General features: G+C 40.8%; 1 protein-coding gene across 6 annotated transcripts in view; it reads left to right on the forward strand.

The window, feature by feature from the left end:
• PDGFA (platelet derived growth factor subunit A) overlaps positions 1-27,405 on the forward strand; it is a 35,408-nt gene extending 8,003 nt beyond the window's left edge. Inside the window, exons 3-8 of one of the 6 annotated variants that reach the window (XR_004549905.1) lie at positions 1,016-1,120; positions 3,267-3,454; positions 10,828-10,954; positions 18,818-18,991; positions 24,639-24,839; positions 25,399-27,405. Coding sequence is in view for 3 of the 6 variants with exons in the window: in XM_034065420.1 (XP_033921311.1) it covers positions 1,016-1,120; positions 3,267-3,454; positions 10,828-10,954; positions 18,818-18,951 (554 nt within the window). In the remaining 3 variants the exon portion in view is untranslated. Of the gene's footprint in view, positions 1-1,015; positions 1,121-3,266; positions 3,455-10,827; positions 10,955-12,533; positions 12,617-13,611; positions 13,726-13,830; positions 17,064-18,817; positions 18,992-24,638 lie in introns of those variants that run through there. The other 5 variants (XR_004549906.1, XR_004549907.1, XM_034065420.1 and 2 more) reach the window with 5 other exon arrangements.
• The last annotated feature ends 591 nt before the right edge of the window (positions 27,406-27,996 follow it).

Here is a 27,996-nt window from a genome sequence, read left to right on the forward strand (position 1 = left end):
TGTAATAGTCGTTTACATTTTTTGGTACACATCACAGTTTTCTTTGGAGCCAGCAGCGAAACCTTGAAACTCTCCAGTGACGTTACAGAGGGCACTCCAAGAAGCAGAGTGCTAAAAGTCTTGGTTTTGGTGTACTGGAATCTGTATGTAGTCCTTGGTTTGCTTACATCTGCCTGATCCCCTGTTTGCAGATTGTGCTGCTTGTTTTCAGAACCCCACTGTATGGGACACGACCTGGACTGCTTCACTTAACAAAACCAAATAGTTGGAGCAGCTATTTTGTTGGTTTTTCATGATAAATGCAATGCCAAGTTTTCCATCTTTGCTTTTTCTCATGGCCCTTTAACCCATGTGGTAGGCTTATTTAGGGAATAAGACAAGCCTGGATGCAGTCCCAGAGTTTGCAGTAGCTTCAGATGCCCCTCCAAAGGTTAGGATACTTCACAGGGGATTTGTTCTGCAACAGAGAGGCTAAAAGGAAACCCATGCTAGTTACTTTTTGCTTTTGATTCTGTCCTAGTACTGTCCTGAAAAGCAAGCAAGAGCAAATTGACAGAGGCAGCATTGTTGCAGTTGGGTGGGTAATACCACGTTTTCTACCATAGCCTCAAACCAAAATGTCAAAAATCTTCTAAGAAACATCTCACATGAAGTATTATTCTTTTTTTATTTCTACCTTTCCAGAAAGAAAAAGCTGTTTTATGTCTTCCACATAAAAATGCAATTGTTTTACTTCAGATATGGTTTTGTTTTGCAGTGTGCACACTGTTTCTGGGGACTTGCAGTAAAATGGATGTTAGAATTAAGTTGTGTATGCTTATACATGACGTTTGATGTATGTGTCTCCCCTGCTTTATGCCCTTTCAATTGCATTGAAAGGAGTTATATTAAACTGATCACAGCAGGATTTGGTCTTGTGCATATGAAAGCACAGATTTATATGTATGGAACAGCACTGTAGCAATGCTGATGCGAATAGCATAGCTGAGGTTTAATGTTTTGTTTCCTGTTCTAGGATATGATGATGTTTCAGAAACAAACTTGAGATCTTACAGTGTTCATTCTGCTAAACATGTGCAAGAGAATCGTCCTGTGCCCATTCGCAGAAAAAGAAGCATTGGTAAGAAACAAACTATTTGTACTTAGAGAGTAAAACCAGAGGGGGTGCTTTTGGTCAGCCAGGCAGGACACTTCACTGGAAAAAATGTGTCATGCACAAAGGAAAAAGGCCATTTATTTCTGCCTTTCTTTTTGCACACAACGAGCCCCTGCCTGAGAAGCTGTCTTCTGGAGGATGTCCATAGGAGACAGACAAGCACAAATTCTTTACATTCACTTTCTTGTTGCAGCATGTTAGAAAGCTAGACCTTGGTTAGAAAATGCTGTGATATTCGATGTATAATTCATAGTGTGGAGAACAACCAGAGCAGTGTGCTTTAAAAAACATCAACAGTTGGTAGAGTTTTCTGTACAGAAGCTCCACAAAAGGAAACAGCTTGACTCTTTATTCACAAGAAAAAAAACAGTTTATCCAAAAAATTAAAAGCCATTGATGGAAATGCTGGGGCACTGATTTCCATCACTACATAGGGCACCAGGCATGCTTACAAAGGATTTTGTTCCTATTAAATAGTAATGATGGTGGTCCAACAAAGCTCAAATATAAAGAGATGGCTAGAATAGCATTTGTATGCAGTGCTTGTTCATCTGATTAATTCTGAGTGTTTTACCATTCCATTTGACTATGGAAAACATGATCTTATCTATTATAGGTAATTTAGAGTCAGTGTATTTGTACTTGAAGCTATGGTGGTACGCAGGAGATAGCACAGCATGCTGTCAGCATGGATTTGCAGTGTGAATTGGCAAGCGTGCTCGTCACATTGAATGCCTCTAGAGAACAGCGGTTCTGAAACAGTCTGCTACACTTGGCACCCTGCTCTGCAAGGTGTTGAATGCCTCCCCATAAAAGTCAGTGGGAACTGGATATGCTCAATAACTCGGAGGAGTTGCCAGCTATTTTGCAGTATTGGATACGTTAATTTTCTTGAGTTCATGGCATTGAGAACAAGAATTTTCATTCTGTTTAGCTGACTGAAATGGATCTCTTTCAAAACTAAGCCTAATTTTTCATATTACAGGAACAGGCCAGGCCTGAACTTCTAGTACTTCAGCAGTAACTGAAGAAGTGCAGGCAGTATTCCAGTTCCTTGACACATCTAACCCAATGCTATCACTGCTTCCACTGTAAGGCAAGGAAAAGAATCCAATCTGTCTTCAGAGGATGTACCATCAAACAAATTGTCCCTGCAATACCTATTATTTTCTGGATTGCTTGGAATTACCAGCTTGATTTCTTAGGCAGTCCCTGGGCTGAGAGATGCGATTTGTATTTTTTGCTGCAGCATCATGTAGCAGTACAGAGCTACTCTTTATGATCCTTATAGCAACTGTTGCCTATGAGGTTACTATACCTGAGCCCAGCAGAATACTGGTATGGCTGCTGGGTTTTCGGTCATGCTTCTCTTGCTTATTTGCCTCAAGAAATAACAAATCAAATAAAGCCCACCATGTACAAAGCTTTGATAACTTAATTCAGAAAAAATGGCATAGAATAATAGAATAGTTAGGGTTGGAAAGGACCTTAAGATTATCTAGTTCTAACCCCCCTGCCATGGTGGACCAGACTCCCTAAGGTGGGGATGTTAAGGTCTCGGAAATGGAAACCTAAGACTTGAAAGTTCCAAGGTTCTGTGGGTTGTTTCCCAGCTCAGCCAATTTGTGTGTGGTGTAAATACTCTCAACACAATTTCCGTGATGGTATTTGCCAGGTATTGCATGTTTGTATGTGGTATATGTGTGCAGTGATGGCCCCAATGTCATAAAATAACAGCTGCTGTTACGCAGTTGCTATGAGGCTGTATTAAAGGATCATCTGATTGGGACAAGCCCCTGGCTTGCTGTCACTTCTAAAGAGCCAGGATTGTCTTATCTAATGGTATGCACTCTGAGCTATGTTGGGACCCAGGCCATTGTAAACCCTCATTTTAGGGCTGGGATTTTGGGAGTGAGTCAAGCTTCTCCCTAGGATAGCACGCACAGTTTAGTGGTAGCCAGCTAGTACTCAGCACGGATTTGTCAGCAAGCAATGGGAACTGAGAACACCATCTCAACCCACCAGCTAACGGTGCCACTTGTAAAGTATCTGGGTGCTCTGAGGTGCAAGCAGATGCTCACCTGGAAGTGTGAATTTCTTGTGTTCGCAGAGGAAGCTATCCCAGCTGTCTGCAAAACACGGACGGTTATATATGAGATACCTCGGAGTCAGATTGATCCCACCTCTGCCAACTTCCTGATATGGCCACCCTGCGTGGAAGTGAAACGTTGCACTGGTTGCTGCAACACCAGCAGTGTGAAATGCCAGCCCTCACGGATACATCACAGAAGTGTCAAGGTGAGCAAATCGTGGCTGCAGAGCCCCAGGAGGGTCCTCTTTAAGTCTAAAGCCTCCAGGTATCCTTGTGGCTGTTCTGTATGACCTGGATCTGTACTATCCACCCTCATAGCTGCAGGATCAGATCCAATGCTCCGCTCCATTTTGAGTGCACAGATGGCTTTTCAAGTTATATGGTCACTGGAATATCTTGGGTTTGGATTTGATTTTCACACGATTCCCTTTAGATTTTGCTTCTCCTGTAATGAAAATAAAGCTGATTGTGTCTTTCCCATGATCTTGCACAGTACAAATCTTAAAAGTTAAGAAGATAAAATGACTCAAGGGGCATTGGACTTAAAAAAATAAATAAATCACAGTATGGAATGCTGTTTTCTTAATTAAATATTATGCAGCCTAAATTGGGCTTTTATATTTGACAACATAACACTTTTGATCTGAAAAAATGTGTTTCAAATTATCTTACCCCAGGGATAGAAGACTGAACGGCTTCATGCTGTATTTATTCATTAGACAAAATCCCTGTTGCAATTTTCCAGTAAATACTACGTGAAATATTTCTTATGTTCATTCGGCTTCAACGTGTTCTAATTTTTATCAGTATTTAAACAAGTAATGTTGATCTACATCTGCATGTAGGAGATTAGACTTGCACTAAGCATTTATATTGTTAAGAGTCTTGAGTTCTTGTTGCCCTGCGTATTTTAAGAGCAGAATTAAAAAAAACCCACATTCTTGATCATAGAATTGCCCAACAACACAGAGCATTGTGATTGCAATGGGTTTCTTATTGGGAAAGGTGCTGTTACTGTACATCCTAAGCAGAAAAGGCATCTAAGCTGTTTCACTGTTTTTCATACATGCAGGCACACATCTGAGCAGGGTGTTTTTTCTCATTTCTGTTTCTGAACATCTGAAAAATGTTTTCACACCTAAATAAGCTGGAGAAACATTGAACAGATTCCCTCAGCCTTTTACACCTGCTGCCCTTTGTGGGATATGCTTTGCAGAAACAGCTAAAAATTGGGATGAATAGTTGTGCAATAGTTGAGAACAAACTTGGGAAGCTGAAGCACCACAATAGTAAGCCATTCAGAAGAAGAGCTAAACAGCAAAATGCTTTGGGTTATAATATACAGTGCTGTTGCTTCTGAGTTTGGTACAGCTTCCAGATAATTTTGTGTAGCAACCACTACATACAAAGCAGCTGGAGATGCCCAGCAGAGTTGAGCCCTGTACTGTGAACTTGCTGTTGGTACCTCTGTGTGACACTGCAGCTGTGTGCTTGTTTCCTACCCCTGGAGTGATGGGAAAGATTATAGGCTGAGAGGTTTGGCTGTTGAAATCCCCTGCTGTTGGGGACACTGAGGGTTCCCTAGAAGGTGCAGACACCCCAGCTGCAGGAGCTTTGCACGATGTCATTGCTGGGGCTGTTTCCTAGCACAGGGCCACAATAAGGTAATCTTAGTTTCTCATCCCATCCTCTGATATAGTTTTAGTGCTTTTAGATGTGCATTCATTTTAGTAGGGTGCAAGCTCAGAGCAGGCGCAGCTGAGCAGCTGCTTTTTGTGGCTGTGTAAATATATTGCCACCAGCAATATCAATATACGTCAGCCAGCTTCGGAGGACTCTTTTTGTTTTTTCCAAGCTCCAAGACTGCTCCTAACAGTCATTAAATAGAAGGGAAAAAAAAGGACAAGAGGTCAAGCAGGAACAGGATGTTCATTGTAAAGGTTGTAGGCTGACCCCACTGTCACACCAGAAATCTCTGAACAGAATCCATATTTATGCCCTCCAGAGTCAGATCGTCTTGTAGCTTTGATATAATTGATGGGTTTATGAGCCTTTTGCCAATCCTGTGTTCAGAGCTGAATGTCTGCTCATGCCATTAAGTAGCTAGCCCAGAGTGAGGGTCACTGGAAAGGTAGGGGGGGAGCGGTTTTGGAGAGCCTTCTCAGCCATGCCTGCAGTGCAGTTGGAAAGCTGTCTTGTGTTTTCCCCTGATGTCAGACTGCATAAAAGCCCTCTTTTGATTGAACATTGAAAAGGCTTTCCCCACTTCCCCTTCATTGACAAGGTAGTGAGATCATAGCTGGCCCATTCACACTAGAAAAATGTTCATCCAGAAAGGTCAGCAAGTGGGTTTGCATCACCCAACTGGCGAAAGCAGAGGGTGTTTTCTTTGTCTTGCTGAGGGCCACTGTAGTCAAGGTTAAGAGATGGCTCTGGCAGTGTGGGAGGAGTAGCAGAAGTGCCTGTATTGGGGCATTCTCTTCCTGTGACATGATTCAATGTCTGTAGGGTTCAAGGTTGTCCTTACTTTGCCTTCAGGTAGCTTTAGTCAGTGAAGTAGTACTGTTAATGGGCTTGTGGAATTGGATCTGTAGGGTGGCTCTAAGCCAGGGGTGTTGGTGGAACAGCATCCCTGGAATGAGTCCTTTAAGGTTTCCCTTTCATGGGGTGGGTTGGTAAAAGGTAGGTTTGCTCTGCCCAGTAACAGAATGAGCCCATGAGAGCACAGGCTCCTGGTCCTAAAGCCATCTCTGTTCATCAAGCTGTACCTGTACCACACTGCAGAAATCAGAAGGAAATGAAAAGGCTGGTTGGGAGTTGCTCTTTGATAGGAAGGAAAGTACTGCATTTCTCTTCTGATAGAGTAGTGGTGACAAGGACTGGTGAATTAGGGGTGTTGCTGTCTGTTACACAGATACTTCTTCCCCTGTCTGCAAAAGCATTTCAGTAACTTCTGCAGCTTCTGTTTCTTATGCACAGCGAGATCAAGTGTTTACCAAATGCCAGACCATAATTTACTGGGGGGGGAGGGGGGGTCTGAACCGAGTCTTCCCAAGAGGTTTCTCGTAATGTTGAGCATGATGCTCTTGATGTTTCTGGTCACAGCAGCAAAAACCAGTTAATATTATAGAGCAATTCCTGCCTTTACTGCTGATTCTGAATAGCCAAGCTGAATATTGTGGTTGTTTGCAGCAATCCTCATTTCCAAGCTAAGAAACAAGAACTAAGTCACTCCATCTACCTCAGCTTTGCCTTTTGCTTGGCTTTAAGCCACAGCCATACCAGCTTTAGCCATTTCTGTATAGTCAGTGTTGAGCTTCTTTGGGGGTATTTAACTTAGGGTATTCTTGCAGTAAATCAATATGAGGGAAAGACTCGGAGAGAAGGAGCTGTAAAGGAGAGAATGCAGGAGCAGCTCCTCAGCTGTCACCTGGGAGTTGTTCAGAGAGGTTCCAAGGAGAGATGGAAAACAACGCTGAAATTAGAGATGAGTTGTTCAGCAGAGCTGCCCAGCCTCTGAAGAGGTTAAAAAGGCCTTGCAGAACAAACTGTAGGTAAAATGGCTGTATGTAAGGAGGTTTTTCTTCAGTGACTGGTTCTACCATTAGGATAAACAGCACTTAACAGGACATTACTGCCAGTTGGTGGGACCTGCAGGTGAGACCTGCTGACAGGTATCAGAGGTCAGTTTAAGAATGGGAGAAACAAGGGAAACCCTGAAAAGACAGAAAAGTAGAGAGGTGCCCTAAGAGTGTGCAAGGTACCCTGTCATTGTGAGTCTATCTGCTCCCGGTCAAGGAGAGAATATAGAGACCCCACATCAGTCATTCCCCCACTATGGGGTGCAGTGATGAGCCCCTGACCCTTCCCCAGGCTGAGCCCTTGCTGAGGCACTGCCACATCAGCCATGAGGTGGCTCCTGGTATTGGGGAGCTGTGATGGGGTTTCTTCCTCCCCTGGTTGCAGTCAGAGCCATGACTTGTTGCTGGGCTGCGTGAACTACTGATGGGAAAGAGCAACCCTGGTCCTTGCTTCCCTGCAGGGGAAAATCTCCCTACCCCACCCTAAGAATCTGTGCATGAGGCTTTCCTAAGGTAGGGATTTTGCCAAAGGAGTGCCCTGTAAATGTTTGTAATGGGTATATTAGGATGGGTGGCTGCCAGGCTAGGAGGCGGCTGGCCTCCCCTGCTTGGAAGGCAAGCACAGCTGGTGAGGAGTGTCCTGGAAGGCCCGGCACCAGTCCTGTGTCTTCTGCCTGCAGCCATGGCTCCGGTGGCTTGCCAGCTCTCACAGGATCCCTTATCCCTGCTTAGTCCTTCTGCTGTCTTTAAGCCCTGCTGGCTTATGTCTTACTCACAGATCTGAGGGCTGTAAAGATCACAGTTGCAAGGTGAAAGGTTTTTTCCCTCCATTGTGTCAGCGTGGGTTTTATTTTAATACAGAAGAAATAGAGGCTTCCAAAAAGTACCTTTATTCAGTTGCTTTTTGATTTGATTTCCTATTCTGTATTAAGCTCTCAGCCACGAGTTTTGCCGTTATGAGGAATCTTCTGTGCTGAGACTCCTCTTGCAAGTTCCTGCCCATAATAAATTTTGGCTTTGTGCTAGAGGTGTTTTGGTCATTTTTCCTACAGTCTTGTGTTGTTTCCTGCTGTCACTCCCTGATTTCATCTCTCCTGGAGAAGATCTAGAAGAGGTGTTCCCATAATGCTTCCCATTTAGGCTATTGGATTTTATTCTCACTTTCACTTAGCCACCACACTATACCACAGAATAATACTTAGGTCTACAGCAGTGCAAGTATGATGCCACTGATTATACACCATTTAACTGAAGTAGTTGGTTATTTCATTGTCTTTCTCTTTGAGAGTTTTCATACAGTGGTATTTTGTGGGTTGGGAGGATTTGAGGATTTTTAGTTCTGTTGCATTAGAGACAAATGAAAGAAGCTGATCTTGGTCTGCTGAGAACTGACCATCACAGACCATGGACCATGCACATGAGAGCAACTGAACGAAATAAACACCAGGATAAAATATACAATGAAGAAAAAAGATGCTAGCATATGGCCAAATCCTGTGTTGCTGGTATAGATACTCCTGTTTATACCCACTGAAAATCTGACCTGCAACCTTCATCACTTCAGATTATCATCCTGTGTGGCAGCAGGTGTTAATAGATGACCCAAGCACAGCAATTTATCTGGTTTGTGCTGCTTCAGTTTGAGTATTTGCAGCATCTTGCAAAATGACATTTCTTTAACTTGTGTAGCATGAAGTAGGGCAGTGGAAAGTATGCATAATTTTTAGCTATATTACACTAAACCCCAGTTTTTAAATTGGTACCTAAATACATTATGATCATATTCTTCAAAGTATATATGTTGGGTTTTTTTTAACTGTTGTTTAACACCAGATTGCCACAGTTTGGAAAACGAAGCAAAACCAGGACAGGCTTTAGAAAGCTTGATTACAGTTTATTTTTGTTGCATATAATTTTCAATAAGACTGGTTTATTCTAACAGCTGTAATAAGTGCAGCGGATCTGAAAGCTGTTTCATGACTGCTGGGTCTCTTTCTTTGTCTCTGATGATGGAGGTGTCTTAATTACTGTTTGTTTTTGTAAATTTTAAGGATTAGTCATCCTTTGATGCCAGATGACTCAGTTGTAAAATATGTTTTCAAATCTTTACGTTCAAAGGCTTGATGGAATTGAGTTCTGATCGGAGATTTTGAAACATGCTGCTCAAACCCATAGCTAGGCTTTCAGCAAAAGCATTCTAGTATGTTGTGACCAGCTTTTAATCTGTTAATATGGAGATCTGACAGTTTTGGAAGATACTTTTTACTGTGGACACTTCAGTTATTGCGTCTGTCTCTGCAACTTTTGTTTGCTGGGTAAATGAAAATCGTCTCCAGATCCTATTGACACAAGAGGTGGTGACTAAAACGTGGATCTGAGCTCCTTGCTCTGTGAAAGCTATGGCAGATCTCCCATTGACTTTAATAAGGCCAGGCTTTTTGCTCTAACTTCTGTTACTGTCATTCAGCGGCCCTTGGTAGTTTGTATTCACAGAGCCAGAAGTGTTCTGGGAACTGGGAATGTGATATTTTTTCCAGCCACCGCTCTCATTTTGTGACTCTGTTATTCCAGTTTTGGGAGGGCCAGGGAATAATTTTCATAGTGTGAAGACTGATTTGGAGCATGAAATCCCCACCAGAAACACCATTACCAGGAGAGTCTAGTGTAATTGTGGATACTTTATTTGTTAGTAACTGGAGCTTTCAGTTGGATCAGATTTTATGGCTTTGTCGTGTAGCTGTTGTAGAGACAACCATCCTTTCTTGTCCTTCTCTTCTGCTGTCTTATCTTATTCATAATGTGTACCTGTACTATGCAGTTGTCCTGTTCGCTGGGACAGCTACAGTGCATCCCCTTTTTAGAACTGAGAAGTCATGATTTCATTTTGGTGATTTCCATTTCAAGCAGCATTCATGCAGTGTTTAACACAATTGTAAACTAAACATTGAACCCCTTACATACTGTTTCACACTCTGCCCATCTTACACCCTATTCCCTTGTATGGCCATGAACATCATACCTGTTATACTTAGCAAAAGTCAGTGCCCAGCATCTCACAAACCATTTCAGCACCCCAGCACAGCAGTGTTCCTGTCCCCTGTGCTGTTCTTCCTCTCCTGTCTTCTGGCACCAAGTTGGTCAGGATGTTCCATATCTCCCCATCCCAATGTCCTTCTCTTTTGCTCTGGTTCTTTTCAGATGAGAGACCTGCATGTAGCCAGAACTTCTCCAGCATGCTCTTTCATTCAACCTCCCCTTGCCCTCCAGGCCATTTTTTCTTAAGAATCCAGTGTTTTGGCCCAAAGTGGAGCAGTGTAGTGGGAAGCAATTGGGTGGACTGGAGAGAAATAGCATACTGACCAGCTACCCACAATAAAACTGAAGGTTGGATACAGTTTGCAAGTGGTAGCTCCCTTGAACCTAAAAACTAGTGCATATGAACTCTTGTAACCAAGTCCCAGGTCATTGCAGGGAGTAAGAAGACTGAGACTGCTGCTTTCTGAGCTGATTCAGATCCTGGTTCTGCAGAGATGAGCACTTTATTTTCAAGGGCCTCTGGAGACATCAATTTGTAAATTGTAAAATGCTTTACAAACTAACCTAATGCCTTCACTGTAAACCTTGAGTGGTCAATGTGTACCGAAGATCATGCCAAAAGGGATGATCTACAAGAGCAACCACTGATTTGAATCTGTATAGAAGTTTATTGTGATACATGTTAAAACTGACTTGCTTCAAACTTCAAACTAAAATGACTGGGAAATTGGTTTATCTCTTGGGGGAAAAGAAAATTGTTTCAAACTGCTGAACTTGAATAAACAAATAGTCTGTGCAATAAATAGTTACACGATGCACAATTAAGATAAAAGATGATTAGTATGCTAACATGTTATATGAGTTTGCCTGCACTAAAAATAGAGTTATATAGTTATCTGTCTTCAGTTCTGAAGTATAACTATGTTAATGTGTCTCAGTACATACCTCATCGTATTTTATAGGTGGCAAAAGTGGAATATGTTAGAAAAAAGCCAAAATTAAAAGAAGTTCTGGTGAGATTAGAAGAGCATATGGAATGCACCTGTACATCATCAAATACTAATTCAGATTATAGAGAAGAAGAAACTGGTATGTTTTCCTTTTATATTTGCATTAATGCTGATTTCATATGGTGCTTATTTTTATATTAGTTAAGAATTTAAAGCAAACTTTGCTTCCAGAGAACACAGTAGAGGGGCTCCCAGCTGCTGCTCAGTGTGCTGAAGATGAATAATTAGGGACAGTTTGTGCTGTATAAAGAGGTTGGATTTGAAGTGTAAAGCATATAAATTCTCATTAGGTTAGCTTTTAAATATATGTAAATGCCCAATGGTATTCAGGTCTTGCATAACTAAGTTAAAGTTTGTCATGTTGCAGTTACTGGTGAACTCTGTTGCCTTATTTCTTTAGGCATTGTGGAGACAGGGCTAAGGCTGAGATTTACTGTACATTGGGGAAAATATTAACGAAATGAATGTAAAGGACTTAGGAATACATTCAATATTCAAGAGTAAGGAGTTTTGAAACAATAGTGCCCATTCCTGTTGTTTTCTTCCTAACATAGTAAAGAATTTATTGCCACTTGTCAAGTTAAACCTAAGGTTGCTGTGCCAAGACAACATTTAAGTTACCATGGGGAAAGATTTATGGGGACAAAGATTTACTTTCAATCTGACTTTCATAAAACCACTTAAAACTCAGATCCTTCTACGAAGGTGTAATCAGCGCAGAATTTGACACACATGCAGGAAGCCCACTGCAGTAGAAAGGGCAGCTCCCTTTCTCCTGATTTTGGTTGAAGGCAGCCTCAAAAGTTCGTTTTGCCACCTCTGCTGGGAATGTAGGGGTTCAGTAGACCCAGCTCAAAATTAGTCAGTGAAAAGCAGGTCAATACAGGAGGAAACCTAAAGGTGGCTAGGTAAAGAAGGGTTTTCTGTCTGTCTCCATTCAGCATGGAGATATAAATCTGATCTAAGTGAATGTTAACTTCAGTTGCTGTGTACAGAGAAGAAGTAGAATTTGTAGAAGAGCAAAGTTAGGCCTCTGCTGTGATTTCATTGGATATCAATTTATAATCTGAGTGTTTTAGCTGAAACTAGGTTGAGTTATGAGTAGACAAACCCCATATTTTAAATGGTTTTTATGTGTATACAGTTTGATATTTTTTCTGTGCCTTCTATTTGGAAAAAAGTCTCATTGGATCAGTTTCAGTTTTCCAAAATGTCTTTAATTGCCAAAAACTAAGCAGTTAAGATTATAAAATGAAAACTTTTCTTTCTGATGTGTGTGAAAAATGGGGTAGAATTGCCATGGAGGAATATATATATTTCTAGGATTTAATTACTGATAGGAACAAAACTTGCACCAGCAAGTGGATGGTGAGCTGAAAATAGCTTAACTACAGAGCTGAAAGCAAATGTTGAATACTGCATGGTAACAGTAATTATAGATGGATCTTGGAAATGACGTATGCAATGCCAGCTTCGTTTATTATTTCTTTACTTTTGTATAATTACTTTGTAAATGGAATGTCAAATCAGGCGTTATAAAGTTTAATGCAAAGAATAATGAGATTTCTTTGAAATGTAAACGGTTTGAGTTTTACTTCAGTGTTCAACGAAATGCATTACCTTAGGGCTTTTTACCAGCCCTGCCCTTATGTTAACAGGAAGGCCTAGGGAATCAGGTAAAAAACGGAAACGAAAAAAGTTAAATCCAACATAAAACCTACTGGAACTATTTGATATTCAGGTAGGACCTATATGCTGAACATCCTAATAGCACAAGTACTGGAAAACTTAATCAAATATCATCACTTCAAATTAATCACTGTTCAGAATCTTGACACTTGCTACCTCAAGGCTGCAAAGAGATTAGATATGATTGGCTTTGATAATTCTACCTGCTGGTATTTTCCCTTTAAGCTCCACATCACCATCAGCATCTTACATTCTTCAGCTACTTCCTTTTCTTGCTTTTTTGTTCTTTTTTTTAGAGGGTGCTAATTCTTCAGCTTCTGAAATCACAAGTTCCATTGCCTCTGCTTTTGTTTCATTATTATTGATTTCTGAGGTCAAAGCATCACACAATAATGCATGAATGAATTTCCAGGTTACAAATTGTTGTGTTTCCAGTCATTGGCTGTAAAAGATTGTGTGTACATACAGCAAACGCTATTTTATGCATGACCATCAAACCCATGTTTTGGCATGAACTGGGATTGATTGTACATGTACCTCAAACGGTCTGATGATCTGCCTATCTGACAAGGAAGATGCTTAGAAATGCCATTTTTTTTGTGTGTTGTAGAACCCTGTGTTACTTACACCAGAAAATGAAGATCTTTTTTCTTGGGTCTGTTCAGCCTCAGTACGATGATGACAGTCAATCATCAAAATTCATGAGGTTTTCAGCGTAGTGAAAAGCTAAAACCCTCTCAATGCAAAATTGACTGAAATCCTTTGGCCAACATATAGCAATGTATGATTATGGCAATACACATTCCAAATTAGATATGTAATTTCCATTTCTTAATGACTTGAAATTACATAAACTGCAGCACTTGCAATTTATTCTCGTATTTGGAGTGGGAATGATTTGGATTTTGCGGTGTATGTGCCTAACGCCTGGATGATGGTGAATTTAATTTCAAGCATCTATTTTTGCACATAAACTCCCAATGGCGAGTTTTCGTTTATACTGACGTATCATTTCTAAAGAATGCTAAACTTGATATCCTGTTTCAGATTAACAGGTATTTATTTGGAGTAGTATGATAGAAGCAAAGATTTACTAAAATTCAACTTTAAAAGTGAGCATGTAAACTCAATCAAAACAGCATTTAGAACTTCTTGTCCCAGGTTAGTGACTCTTCATGCAGAACAGTTTTTTTAAAGTCATCTACTTAGAGGATAGGACCTTTGATTCTAATCATAGAGTTATTGTATCTTTTTTCTCTCCTGCAGATGTAAGGTGAAAATAAGCTAGGAAAAAAACTTCTCTCTGGGACATGGATGTACATGGTTTGTTACATTCCTGAACCTACTATGTATGGTGCTTATTGACTGTATACTTTATTTGTTCTCCTGTGTGAAAAAACTGGCTCAAAAGAACACTTAATGAGAACAAAGAGACAATGTACATTTGTTTAATGTGACATCAAAGCAAGTATTGTAGCACTCTGTGAAACAATAGGAAGCTTCCCTGTCCAAAAAAGAAAACAAAAAAAAAAGAAAGAAAAACAGAAAAGAAAAAGAGACAGTTGAATGAATGGAGGATACCAAAAGTACTCAAAAACATGACAAAAATCTAAGTGAATAGTGGATTTCTGTCAGAGCAGTCAACGGTGCTTTACGTCAAGAAATGTGCCTGCGTTCTTGATGAAGATGGATGGACACTGGTGGACTTCAGGCACAAAAAAAGCAGGAATGTATGAAATGATCAAATGCCACGCAAACACTATAGAACAATACATCCTTGCTTGGTGGTGTTTTAAAAGTCTATACAGAAAAAAACCTTCTGGGGAGCCTTAAGTGGATTTTTCTTTTTTTTTTTCTTTTTTTTTTTTACACCATAAAGTGATTATTAAGTTTTCTTTTTACTCTTTGCCTAGCTTTTTATTATCTCTTGGACTACATTTGCCAATAACACGTATAAAAGACTGGTATAACAATAAGCAGAACACAAAACGTTATGGTATTTCTCCTAGTGGGATGCAAACTAATGAGATGTATTAAAATAAAAATGGTATACCTATGCATAATTTTCTAGACGTTTCTTGGTTTATGTTCCCCAACCTCCCCCGTAATTTAAAGCATTACATATAAAGGAAAGAAAAAAGAGAAAAAAAGAGAGATGTGCGTAAACAAATCATAGGATATCCATGCAAAAATCCTTTTTTTTTTTCCTTTAAGACTTATGCCAGTTGCCTACTAGTGATATTGTGTTAGCAATTGTCATTCTTATCAGTATACAGATACTTTTATTTCACATGTTGGAGCTGTGTGAAATGTACAAATTCTTGTATCTGCATTGTATAATGTCATGGTGGCATGGGAACTACCTTGCTGCAAATATTTGAACAAAACCTAAAATTCTTTATTTTTGGTAATAATGTTATGCTTTATGTGTATTCAACAGAAATATGTGTTTTTGTAAAGGTGAAGTTTGTATTTTTATCTAAAAATTAACAGTTTTATATACCTGAGAAAGCCTGCTATGTTTTCTTGAACCAAAAAAAAAAAAGAAAAAAAGAAAAAAAAAAGCATTTTGTGGTCATATTTTTGTAGTAGAATAGCCCAAATTATAACATCAAAATCTATTTTAACTATAGCAGGGCAGATAAAATACTCTGGCACCAGCTCCTATGTTTTCAAAGTGCCAAAGGATTAAATGTTCAGTTCCCCATGGATTGCAGTGGGAGCCACATGGCTGAATCCTTCTGTACTGCTTTGGAAATGTATGTCTGTGCCAGGTATGACATGGCTACACACTTGGCCAAAATCACTGCCCCACCCCAGTAGTTTGGATTATGTACCCTTTGTTTTATTTGGACTATCACATTGGGTATGTAAAATGAACTACTGGATTCTTATTTGTGAAACATCTACAAAGAGATGAAAGAGTTTTCTTAGTTTGGAACGATAAAAAAGTTTGTCTCGAAGACTGTTTCCACTAATGAAAAATATCTTCAAAGATGAATGAACTGCAGAACCTTAAAACAACAAAAGAGAGATTTTTAACCTTTCATTTTCTTTAAATATAGTTCAAACATTCCCCTCCTCTTCCCGTAGCTATGTCCAATTTCAACCAAACAAAGCAGCGTTGGCTAACAAGTCATCGGCTTCAGATGCTAATGCAGAGATAGATAGATTTAGTCACCATTCTATTTTGTGATCATTTTCCCAGTGTATTTGTTGAGCACCAAAACTGGAAGTACATTTAACTAAGATTGTCTGTGCTTGTTTTCCACTAAGTGTACTGTTCACAATGTTATGCACATGAATGTATGTGTCTGCGTTTAAAAAAAGAAGTGTATAAAATGTAATTTATATATTTATGTTTCAGTGGGATGCCAATAATGTTGCTCCGTTCCTTTTTTGTCTAAAAGATATCTAACGAAAAAAACCCACATATCCATTAAAATCATGTAGATGAAAGGCATTATGTGACCCACTCAGACACTGTGCAGGTATGAAAGGATGTCAAAAGTCACTTCAGTGGAATAATTTGCAAAACAACTTCTTGAGAGTCCTGTGGTTACACTGGCATAAGAAGGTTACGTTTAGATCTGCGGGCCAGCTTCCCTGGAGTAACTCCATTGAGTATAATGGAGCTCTCCTGATGTACATCACGAGTGAGTCTGGCCCCACAGTAAAGTCTTGGAATAAAAGCCAGCTGAGAGGCATGCATTTTGTTGGTGCCAACAAATAAATGTGTTATGCCAAATTCAGAAAACCAGGAGAGAGTGAAGACTGAATGGAGTCTTTTCTAGTAGTCATTTGTTTGAGACTTGTAGTCTCAAGTTAATTTTGTTACCAGGAACGAAATGCACATGAGTCTTTGTTCTCAAGCACAGTGTTTATACAGTGTGCAGCAGAAACCAAAAATCTCAGGGCTATGTTCTCAGCTAGTATAAATTGGCAAATATTTTTGACTTCAGCCGCCCCTAAGCTAATTTACATCAGATGAGGATCCAGTCCATGGTTTTTAAAGTATGAGGAGTAGTGTCATGATGTGAGCATCACTTACTATAGCCCAGCTGGGATATAACCTGCCAGCCTTTCAAACATTACAGGCTATGGTGTCAGTCCTTCTTCTTCAAAGTGGCAGATACAACCAGAAGGAAGAGTAATGTTAGAGATTGTGACACAGGAGACATTAATTCAAAGTTAAGTTGGACATTTCAAGGGCCATATCCTCAGCTGGTGTAAATCACCATCACTCCATTGCCTGCAATGGAGCTGTACCAGCTTACACCACTTGAGGGGCTGGTCCCTCATTCTTGCTCATCCCTTTTCGCTACTTGGTCCTGCAGGGATCTCAGATTGTTATGTACGGTTAGTGTAATCCTGTGTTCTCTAATACTTAAGCACAATAAGTGAATATAAGAATGGGTGTCAGACTTAACTTTGAATGTCCAAGCTTTGAAATGGTTTGTTTCACCATTGTGGCTGTAAATTAAACAGTTCTCTGTGCATTTGTGGATGCTGTGTCATATCTTCTTCTGCTGTGTATTGGAGGTGGACTCCATATGGACTTCTAAAGTGCTGCATTTGGAGTGTTAGAGGGAAGGGGGTGAACAATTGGAGCTTCCAGATAGATACCTGATTGACTGCTCTGTGATTCTGGGATGGGGGACTAGCAGGGGGCTTAATGAAGGAGCTGAAGATGGTAGTTGTTGTAAGTCACATTTCCATGCAGTCGTTTTACCACCTTGTCCCTTTTGTCCTTGCACATACTAGGGAGAGATTTGGGAATAAAACATTTCTGTTTCACATTCTGCAGTCACTTCCTCTGCCCAGAGATTCAGAAGTTGTTGGTCTTATTTCCTCTTTTTGAAGTATTTTCTGGTCAGAAAGTGTATGTGTAGAGGACTGCCCGAAAACAATCTTGGTGTTATGGTGCATGGTCACTGATTCTCTAGTTGATTCATTACATCTAACGCTGTGCTTCATCTTTCCAGAGCCCTTCAGTTGCTTTTGTTGAGTGAAATCAAGGATTACGTGCCAATTTGCTTTCCTTTTCTTCTGTCCTTCGTCCTGCTTGGCATCTGCTTTATTAGACAGTGCGTGGTGACTGCAGACAGTTGCTCTTCTCCAGCCCTAGAGGTTCCTAGGCAGCTCCAGCACTTCTGTGTCTCTGAGCTTAGGCTTTTTACTCGGAACAGCATCTCATGGGTCTCCTCTCTCCAATGGGCTTCAGCATTACAGCTATGAGGTTCTCTTGGCTGTCCTCCTCGGGTCCATGTTGCCTTTTTGTGGTCTGCTTTCTAGCAATTCTCTGCCTGACTTCCCCGTCCCTCTGTTTCTGTTGCTCAAAAATGATTTTCCCTTCCTAGGATCTGTCTCATCATATATCTCTTCTCTCCTGCCTGACAGAACAGCCTTTGATCTGTTTATCTCCAAATCAATTGCTTTATCTAGGCATGTCCCCTGAGATCCTGTCTCCCAGGCCTCCAGGCCCATAACTGCCCCTCACATGAAAGACAAATGCTGTTATTTAGACACATGTTTGTGGAGACAAAAAGATTCACCTTTACATTTGGAAAAAGACTTATTACTGGAGGCTCCTTGCTAAAACTCAGTCCAATTCCACGTAGAGTGTAACTCTGAAATAGTAGCATTGAAGCTATTCCAGACATCTGACAGGGGAATTAAGACCAGTGGACCCATTTGCAATTTCATTTGAAAGTGTATCCAAAACCAAAGATGAAGTTTCAAAGCTACCTCGGATTTGCATGCTTGTATTTTACTGTAAATTGAAGGAAATCGTGTTTGTAGGCCCCTTCCATGGCTTTGAAAACCTTACTCTGAATATTTATCTGACCCTCTATTGGGCTGGAGATTGCGATTGCTTAAAAACACAAACGATGTGGAGGTTTTCAATGAAGTATTTTTCTTGTTGTTTCTAATACACAGCTTCTAGTACTAGCTGAGAAAAAAGAGTCAAGTAAAAACCATTTAAACCCATAAGAATCCCACTTAAGTATGCTTTAATTTCAGGTATCAGAGAAAAGCCTGTCAGTGTTACATTCCTCAGAAATCACCTTATGTTTTGTATTTATGATTCCATTTAATTGCCGTGTGTTTCCCCGCATTTTAATAGCAAGGTATTATTCTGTGTCTGAGCTTTTCTGTGCTGCTCTTGCTGTAGCATCTCTGCGGCACAGTCTTGAACTGGTTTGTACTCATATCTCCTCTGAAATAAAGAACTATTGTTATCCCATTTTAGGAGAGACCGAGGCATGGAGAAATGACTGTGCAAGGTCACACAGCAAGGCTATGGCAGAACCAGGGATAGGACTCAGATCTGAGTGCTCATCCAGTGCCCTAAATCACACGACCATCTTCCCTTTCCAAGAATGAATCCTTGCACCCTTAGAGCTAAATACTGAAAAGATTGAGGGTAAGTCATTTTGCCTAATTATTGTGCATTGGATACATGATAAAAACCACTGCTGTTTCATCAGAGAATGTAGTGACTGATGAAAATCCAGCTTTCTGCCCATGCAGTTATGCAGCCTTTTATGCTATCACAAACTAGTCATTTCCTGCATCTCTAAGGAGTCAACCTTTTGTGACTTACAGTGAAAATTATGCACTTAGAACAAATCGAGACACAGATTTTATGGGAATTTACAAAAATTCAGTAGGCAATTTTCACTGCACTTCCCTTTAGTTGTCATTCATTCCTTTTATGGTATGGGTACCATTTCCTAAGGGAACTGTTTTTATCATGGGCCCAATCCTGTTTTTTTTTTCCCAGGCCCTAACGTGGAAAAGCACTTTAAGAGGTGCCTGTGTTTGCCTTTCTTCAAACTGGTGCCTAAGCATGCTTGTAACTTCAGACAAACATCCCATTGACCTCAGGCAAATGGAGCAGAGTTGATGCATTAGGGCGTGCCTTCCTGCCACAGGATTCCAGTTGTGGGATGGGGGTCTTCATGCTCTTAGAATGATGAAGTACTTTGTAAGCAACCCCAGAGATGAAGCAACAAGACTAGAATATACAACTAGAAAAACAACTGGGAGGATTCTACTCTCTTCTACTTCTGTGGAGGTTGCCATTTTGAAATATGTGTTTATTCCTTTTTGGGAAAGTACTTCTTTGGTGTGGGTGGATTCAGGACTGCAATTGCTAATGCCAATGAGCCCATTTAAGGTTATCTGTTTGGGTACCTCAAAGAATATAATTTGAAACTCTGCAACTCATGCCCATAACAGACAAATTTGAGATGGTGAAAAAATAATGAGAGCAAATTTCATGTGAAATTTGGCAAGTTTTGGTGTAGGAAAAAAGAAAGGGGTTGAATTACGAGAAAAAATTAACAGGTTCAATAGCTTGATCATTCCTTTTATAATGGTGGAATGTCACCTATAGTCATTCTAAGTATTTGCTGCATCAGGGTAAAGTATGTGCTAAAGTAGCTGAGAATCACTACAGCATGTAAAAAGGTATGGTTGGCTCTCATTGAACTGCTACCTATTATCATGGCATATGACTGTGAGGTGGGGCCTGCAATCAGAGTTGTAAATCAAAGAACAAGTCATAGGTTAGGTACTGTTTTCCTTAGATATTGTCTCTAAGTTTGTTTTCTGTATGCTAGTCTCATGAGTGACGTTTGGCGAGCTTTTCAGTTAGGTGTAAAGTCAAGAATAGATAGGTCCCAACCTGAAACTAAAGACTTGCCAACTCTTTGCCTTGTTAGTGATCAATATGTTAAAATCTGGCAACATCCTCGTGATACAATTTCTGTCACTGAAGATTTCAGTGTCACATTCTTCTAGTGTTACTTATTCCCTTAGAAGGGAATTAAATCATTATGATATTTGACTCTAGCAGACCATCAAATCTGACTTGGTTGGAGTTTTCAGCATCCAAAAATTTGTTTGGACTAATACTTGCACATGCCAAAGGTCTTGCAGGACCTTAGACAAAAATACACAAAGAAAGGATGACTTGTGTGCTTCAACAGAAAAAATATCCACATATGAAGTCTGGAGTAGTCCCTCTAACAGGGAAATGAGGAGCCAAGGTTGTAACAAGTGTTGCACACCCATCTTCTCAAGATCAGACCTGGTGCTTTGGCCTCTGTGTGCTATCTTTGATCTTGCATAATGAAGGCGACTAGTTTTACTGTCCATCTTTGAAACTGAGAGTAGCTGTTGAGTTCAGTATGCAAAAACCAGAAGTACCCAGAAATGCAATTGAGCCCATAGCACTTGAAATCCCCTGGGGCTTTTGAAAACATCTTGATTCTATGAAGGCAATCACAAATTAGTAGAAGAAAAGCATTTTAAACACTTCTGAAAATCCCACCCTGGTTTATTTGGCAGGTGAATAAAGTATCTATGAAAGACTGTACATGTAATGATAATTCAGACAAAGTAGGTGTTCATAGAAAATGCTCATGCCTAAATTTTTCGACAGTTAATTATCATCTTTACAGACCATAATACTTGAATACTTCACTTATCAATGCATCAGGGCTTGGATGAACTTTGAGATGTATGAAAGTGGGACACTCCTTAGGCTCTGGTAGCTCTGTGTTCCAGTAACTGATCAACCAATTACATAATTGGCCAGATTACCAACTTGCATAAATAGATACAACTCTGTTGACTTCACTGAAGGTGACAGTTACCTGAGAATTGACCCGAAACTCTTGCCATGAAGCAGATAATGGTTTCATATTTTGCTGTTTAGTGTTGTTGTAAAAATAGACTCATTTCCTGGAGCAGTTAAATCAAGAAAATCTGAAAAAGCAATTTCTCACAGAGACTCGTCCACACTGGAATTTGCCAAGGTCCCCGGATGTGAATATGTGCTGTTAGAAAACAAAAAGCCAGCAACTTTGTTTAGGGAAGCCTCTGACCTGCAGAGCATTTGTTACCAGACTTTTCCTTGGCAATTAGCTGGTAGAATTACTCATAGAAATTGTTTTGTTCACAAGGGGAGAAGCAAGACATAAATTCAAGTTATCCCCTGTTTAACCACAAGAAACAAGACTCTGTTCACAGAGGGCCTGTGGATGAAGTGCTGAGCAGCCTCAGCTCCCTTTGTGGTATGGACTCAAACTTGTAGACCTCAGTGAAGTATCAAGATCCCTCCAGAATTCCTGGATATCCCTAGCTCTGATTTCTTTTTTAATTTATTTATTTTAATCAGTCTAAGGAATTTGGGCAACCCATTTTAATTTATTTTAACAAGACTTTCAAGAAACATCATTTGGCTTCAGAACATCTCTGTCTTGGTTCTGCAGAGGCTAATTTTGACCCAGGGATGTCACCGTGACTGCTGTCTTCCTTCTTTCTCTGCATAGCAGCACTAATACCTTAGGTTTTCTTTCTACTGTTTGGTGTAGGTGTTTCTCAGCAGTGATGTTTCAAGTGCTCTGTTCACTGCTGGGACAGCCTAACATTTGAAATGGGGAGTCCTACTTATGCTAGCCATGCTTCACCTTTTCCTTAGCACTTTGGCTTTACATGTCTTTTCTATATAAAAATGGTGCTGGTTTAAACTGACAACCAAGGAAGTTTCAAGAAGCCAGATTTTGTGCTATGGGCCCTGTTCTGCTGTAGCCTGTTGCCCAGCTCTGCCAGCTGTGTGGGGCCAGAGAAAGAGGGAGAGATTCTATAGCACTTCAAGGAAGCCAAGATATGCCTCCTTGTGCTCAAGTGGTTCTGCCTGGACACCCTGGCTGCCACCAAGCACTGCAGTTTCCCCCTTTCCCCTTTTCCTTGAGGGCTGATGTTTCCATGATGCCAACATGTCCCTCCTGCAGAGGACTGTCTCATGCTGCATTATGTGGTTGAGGAGACATGGTACCTACTCAACAGCAAGATCCCCATGCAGACTGAGGGGTCTGTGCTCATGCACTTGGGAGTGAAGAGATTTCTTGGTCCAGACTAGTCCACAGTGCAATAAGCTGCTCAGAAGTCCTCCTTAGAGCCAGAAAGCTACTAAAAAATGTGTTCAGAATCTGAATTCTCCTTGGCTACAATGGGTTTCCACAGCAGAAATGACAGAAGCAATTTATAGAGTGGTTTCTTCAACAGGTCACGTAGGAGTCCTGCAGGTTAATGCTCTACTTGCATACTTTACCGATTGCCACAAATACGGCTTTTAAATCAAACTGTCACTATTTATTCAGGGATATGTTTCTCTGACATACGCTTCAAAAGATCTTGCCTAACAGCTTGTATCCATTTGTTGTGAAGAGCCTGCTGGCGGATCCAAAATGGTTAGGCTATGTCTGCATATCTAACAGGGGACTTTGCAGCTGGGGTTAGGGAGTGCAAATGTTTCCCATTAGCTCCCTACATTCCCCTAAGTTGTGATTCAGCAGGACAGTGGAAAGCTGAACTTGAGGCATGTGAGATGTTTCTTTGAAGTTACTCTTGCTTAAAGTTAGGCATCATCTGAGTTTGCTTGCTAAGCTGAGGCTCTGAAGAGCCTACTGTGCTAACACACTCTAAGCTTAGCCTTTTCCTCTTATGCATTGTCTGGAGTAATGTTAGTCTCAGAACCGGTCTGCAGTCTTTCTGTAAACTATTCCATAGGAATGAGGGAAAGTTTGAACTATTCAGTGGCTTTCTACCAGCACTACACTAGAAAGCCCATAGTAGTGCTTGCCCTCTCTGGGCAATCTGGGGTCTCTTCCTTCCTTATTTTCTTTAGTATGTTTCTTTTCTTAAAATAGTACCTTAAAAAGGTAGGGAATTAAACAGATTGTATAATCTTGACTCCTGTATCTCACTTAATTAGAAGTTTGCCCACAGTGATCTGGTATTTCCTAAACCAAGCATATATGAAGAACACTTTTGAGCAACTTCAAAAGAATTTTCAGGCTAGATCAGGAAAAGATAAAAGCAGAAGTGGAAACTTCTAATACACTTTATAGCTCATTACCTACAGGAAGTGCATTGTTCTGTCGGTTACTGATGAATTCTGCCAGATGAGTTTCCCAAAATTAAAAAAAATGGCACCTTCTGTATCTTAGAGGGAAGGTCTGATTGCATTTGTGATAGATATGCAGTGGGTGTGTATGGTCATATCACCTGGAAAAGAGTCTCCCTGTGGAAAAAGGCTTTTTAAAGTTTCAAGTGTGTACACTGTTTCTGTAGGAACTTCCTGGTCAAGCTATGAAAAGTGATAAAGGGAATGGTAAAAGTCTTATCTTGGTTTCAGTTGCCCTGTTCTACACCTTAGAAGGAAGAAATATCACACTGAATGTATCTGGCTGCAAAGAGGACAGCAGGAACATGGGTTTACTGTTAGTGAGTTGATGGTCTCAGTATTGTGAGACAGGAATGTTTCGTACTTGTAAAGCACCCAGAGATCCTACAGATAACAAGTAATCAGCTCTTGTATTTCACTCAGATTGTAAGGATAGCTTTGCTGTATGTATGAACGTCTTTTAGGCATCAAGGCATTTCCATCAGGGCTGAAACACATGGGTAGAGAAGCTTGAATATTTTTTTCTTATGTACAGGCAAGATATTTAAATATTAGGTTGGTTGCTCTTTGCATCTTTAGGTGCCCAGATGCTTCTAAACTTGTGGTCACTGGAAGGCTGTCCTAGTGAAAATCAAGAGGCATTTGCCCTTGTGAAAGTTTCTACTCATGCTTGAAAGTGAGATTTGAACTCCTAAGTCACAAAGATGCTTTTGCAAATGTTGTATCTGTCTTTCTGCTTCTCTATAAATCAACCTGCTTGGCCTGAACTGAATGTTTAAATAATAAACAGCTGAAGGACAGTCTCATTGCTTCTTTCTGAGTATTTCCCTTATGGAGCACTTGGGGTCACAAGGCATCTGCTCTGACCTTAAGGACCTGCTTTTTGGAGGCTTTTTTATGATGCTAACAAACCCCACATTTTAACTAGCTGTAAAATAAGCCAGTCAGTGGTAACTATTCAGGACAGGGATTAGAAGAGTATTCTTTCTGGGATACAAGATGGCTCTGTCCATGTGCTGGCCAGGGATGAAGGGCTGGAAAACTGTGTGGTGGAAGAGACTATTAATGTGATTTTCCACAACTTTCCTTGCAGCTGCATTTTTGAGGAGAGAGAGAGAGATGGCTAGGCTTGCAGTAACATGTTGTGCCGTCATAAATGCTACAGCCACCATCTGTTTCCAGCCCACGACTTGAAAGAAAACTGAGCAGTAATCTCATAATTCACATGAGCATTTTACACTTATGAACCCTTCCCAACCTTTGTCTAATAATGAGGGGAGTGCATGGTGCTAAGGTTTGTATTTTTCCTGCACGTATTAGTGTTTATTTGTATGTCTCTTTCTGTTTTGTTGTGTTTTGTTTTGTTATTTTTTTATGGGCCCATAAAAAAAATTCTCTGTGAGGCAAGTCAGACCAGTTCCATGGTCAAAAGAAACATAATAATGAAGGCGAAATCCCAATCCCATTGACCCTGCTGGCAAAATTCAACAGGAGGAAGTGCATTTAACATTCCTTGTTGTATCTGTCTTAGTTACTTGTTGGTTAAAAGAAAGACATTAGAAAGTGAAGTGGCAGGTTGCTGTACTGCCCTTTCCCCACAGAAACAGAGCTGCTAGAATAGCTGGACATGTGCATTTTAAACCCACACCATCAGATAGGATGGTAATGGTAGGTTGGATTTTAATGAAAACAAATTCTTCTGCTAATCTTCGCTTCGGGCTGGCCCTCCGTGGGATTAAGGATACCACCTGCTGTGCCAAAGACATGCTCAGGTTCGAGGCTGCTGGTGGGTGGGAAGAACACAAACATCCGAGAGTGCCTCTGGAGAGCGATCTCTGTCTGTCCTGTTGCAGTGCCCTCAGGGAAGCCAAAGAATTGAGATCATTCGGTTGATGGAAGTGCTGTTCCCCTCCAGCCTGCAAAGCAAGGCGAGCATCATTAAGGATTGCTTTTGTGACTGTTCTGCAAAACCAAGGGCTGCTGTTTCTCTGGGCCTCCTCTCGTCTTTGGATCTAACTTGCACGCCTCCTCCTAGCACAGCCGAACCCGCTGAATGAACTCCTCCTCTCCTCTGGCCTTAGAAGCAATGACTTTCATCATCTTGACCAGACTGCTGAGCAGTTTAGGGATGAAAGGGCTTCTTATTTCATATATCTCACTGCTGCTAGAACTATAAATCCCTGATGGACTGAGTTTATAGCAAACTGCTACTGCAAGCAAATGAAATTTATTTTGTGTTGTCGTATGTATGGTCAAATTGTCCAAGAAGTTGCCAAACAAAGAACTGAGCTGCTGATGGGCAACCCATTCAATCTCTTCTCATTTTATTTAAAAATAATAATAAATAACTATCAATCAAAGGGACTTATTTTGACATGTGCTACCTGTTGGGTGATCCTCAGTATCTCCCAGTTGTATATGTAAACGGATGAAAGCTGCCAGTTGTTGTCAGGTCCAGAAGTCATGCCCTGAAGTTCCACCAAGAAAAGGTTTGTGGGCTCAGTGGGATTGGGGACAGGTGAAAGGCCACCTTCTTTTTAGCACTGCTTGCTGTTCTGAATGTGTTTGGTCAGGTAGCAAGGGTGTGCAGAGGCCACATCCAGCCACGTTGACCTCTGCTTGAATCAATGAGAAAGGTTCATTGACCTGTGTATGACAGTGGTCTTTCTGTCTTGCAGTTTAATCAAAGATATATTGTTGGGGGATCTCTGGGGCCTAGGAAGTTGGCCCGTGTCTATTTTGGTGCCTTGTGATGGCAGATAAGCTAAAAAGAAAATAGAAACTCTTCAAGCTGATGGGGTCTGAAGCATATATATTTCTGTATAATTTTCTTACAGAGCAAACAAGCCTGAAAAGTTACCTTACTTTTATTTTTTACCAGGATACTTAATTATAGCTGGGGTGTTGGGAGCTGGGGCATTGGGAGCTGGGGCATTAAACAGACTTTCCCCACTTACTCCTGTCATTCTGCTGGATTCCATCTCTGCAGCCTCCCTTGTCTGTATTTTGTGGCCACATCTGGAGTATCTGCCCTGCACACGTGCTGGTCCGAGCCTTCTCCCTGCCAGCACACACATTGTGGCCTTTGGTGTCCATGGAGTCATAAGCATCTCTCCTGATGCTTGATTTTTGCATGAGAGCAAGAGAGAGAGGGGGCACGGGAAGGGCAGTGGCAGGGAAGGCTTCTGACATGAAATTCCCAGGAACAGGATTTGCACATTTTATGACCGTTCAGTTGGAAATGCAATGGAGCTGAATTATTTCTCCTTAATCCTGCTTTCTCACTTTCCTCCCAGCAACCTCTTCCCCTCGAGTTTAGGTAATACAGAAGCTTATAAACAAATCCCACCGCGTGAAAAATAGCCAAAGAGGCAGGGGGGAAAGGACCTGGGTTAGGGCTGTGATGGATAGACAGGTGGAAAGCAGGCACCAGAAGGGAGGATGAATGGTAAAAGCCTTTGATGGAAACACTAAAGAGCTATTGAAAATCCAAGGGGTGGGGGAAGGGAGGAGGAAGAATAGCAAGAGGAGGGAAAGCAAGGGAGCCGTGCCCCCTTCCCCCCCGCCCTCTTTCTCAGGATGTTGAAAGTATTTGTCCTTCGTTACAAAATGATTGAACTGCCGCCAGGCCAGGCCACCCTTCCAGTCACTGCACTAGGAAACTGGCACTTCTGAAAGCCTCGTCGCCTCTCAAATTTTATAGCTTTCCCTTTTCGTGGGAGTTTTTGTGTTGTGCTGCTTGCAGGATTGTTTTCAGATTTGCTGCCTATCAAAGAAACTCTATTTTGTTGCTCTGACAAACACAGAATCCAGGTAGTAAAGGAAGAATGAAAAAAAATAAAGGCCCATTTTTATCAGAATACCCAGATGTCTGCCTTTTATTGAGTCAGAATTTCATGCATTTGGTATTCATGATGTTGCATTAATATTCCTTTGCTTTATCTCCAGTGCTTTTTGAGGGAGAAATTTCATCCTGTAAATAAAGCTTCTACTTTATTAATGTCTGTTTGTGCACAAAACGGTTCCTGTTCTTCATAATCGAAGTAGGGAAAATGATCCTGTTATAATTGAAATGATTTTTGCATTAGGCAGATGCAGACAATTGTGGGAAAAAATAAGCTTTCTCCTTTTCTGAATGGTCCTTGAAGTTCTGCAATGTCAGAGTCCTGCAAGATCTACAGATAGAAGTGTTGAAGATCTGCATACAAGACTGTTCTTGCTGCCAGAGGCTGTATTTATATCATGTATTTATATGTGTATGTATTTATATAAGCCTGATGCTCAGAAAGGACTGAAGCTGCGTGTGTCCTCAAGAATTAGATCTGTGGGTCTGTACACACATTCTCCCCGCAGGCTCTTGTTAACCAGGGGAGGACTCAGGGCCATGCTGTTGACCCAATGCCACTCATGTGCCATCACTGCTTGTGAGATGTCATAGCCAGACAGGGTGA

Source organism: Melopsittacus undulatus, chromosome 8 (assembly GCF_012275295.1).
Source record: "Melopsittacus undulatus isolate bMelUnd1 chromosome 8, bMelUnd1.mat.Z, whole genome shotgun sequence".
In the NCBI taxonomy this organism is placed as follows: Eukaryota; Metazoa; Chordata; class Aves; order Psittaciformes; family Psittaculidae; genus Melopsittacus; species Melopsittacus undulatus.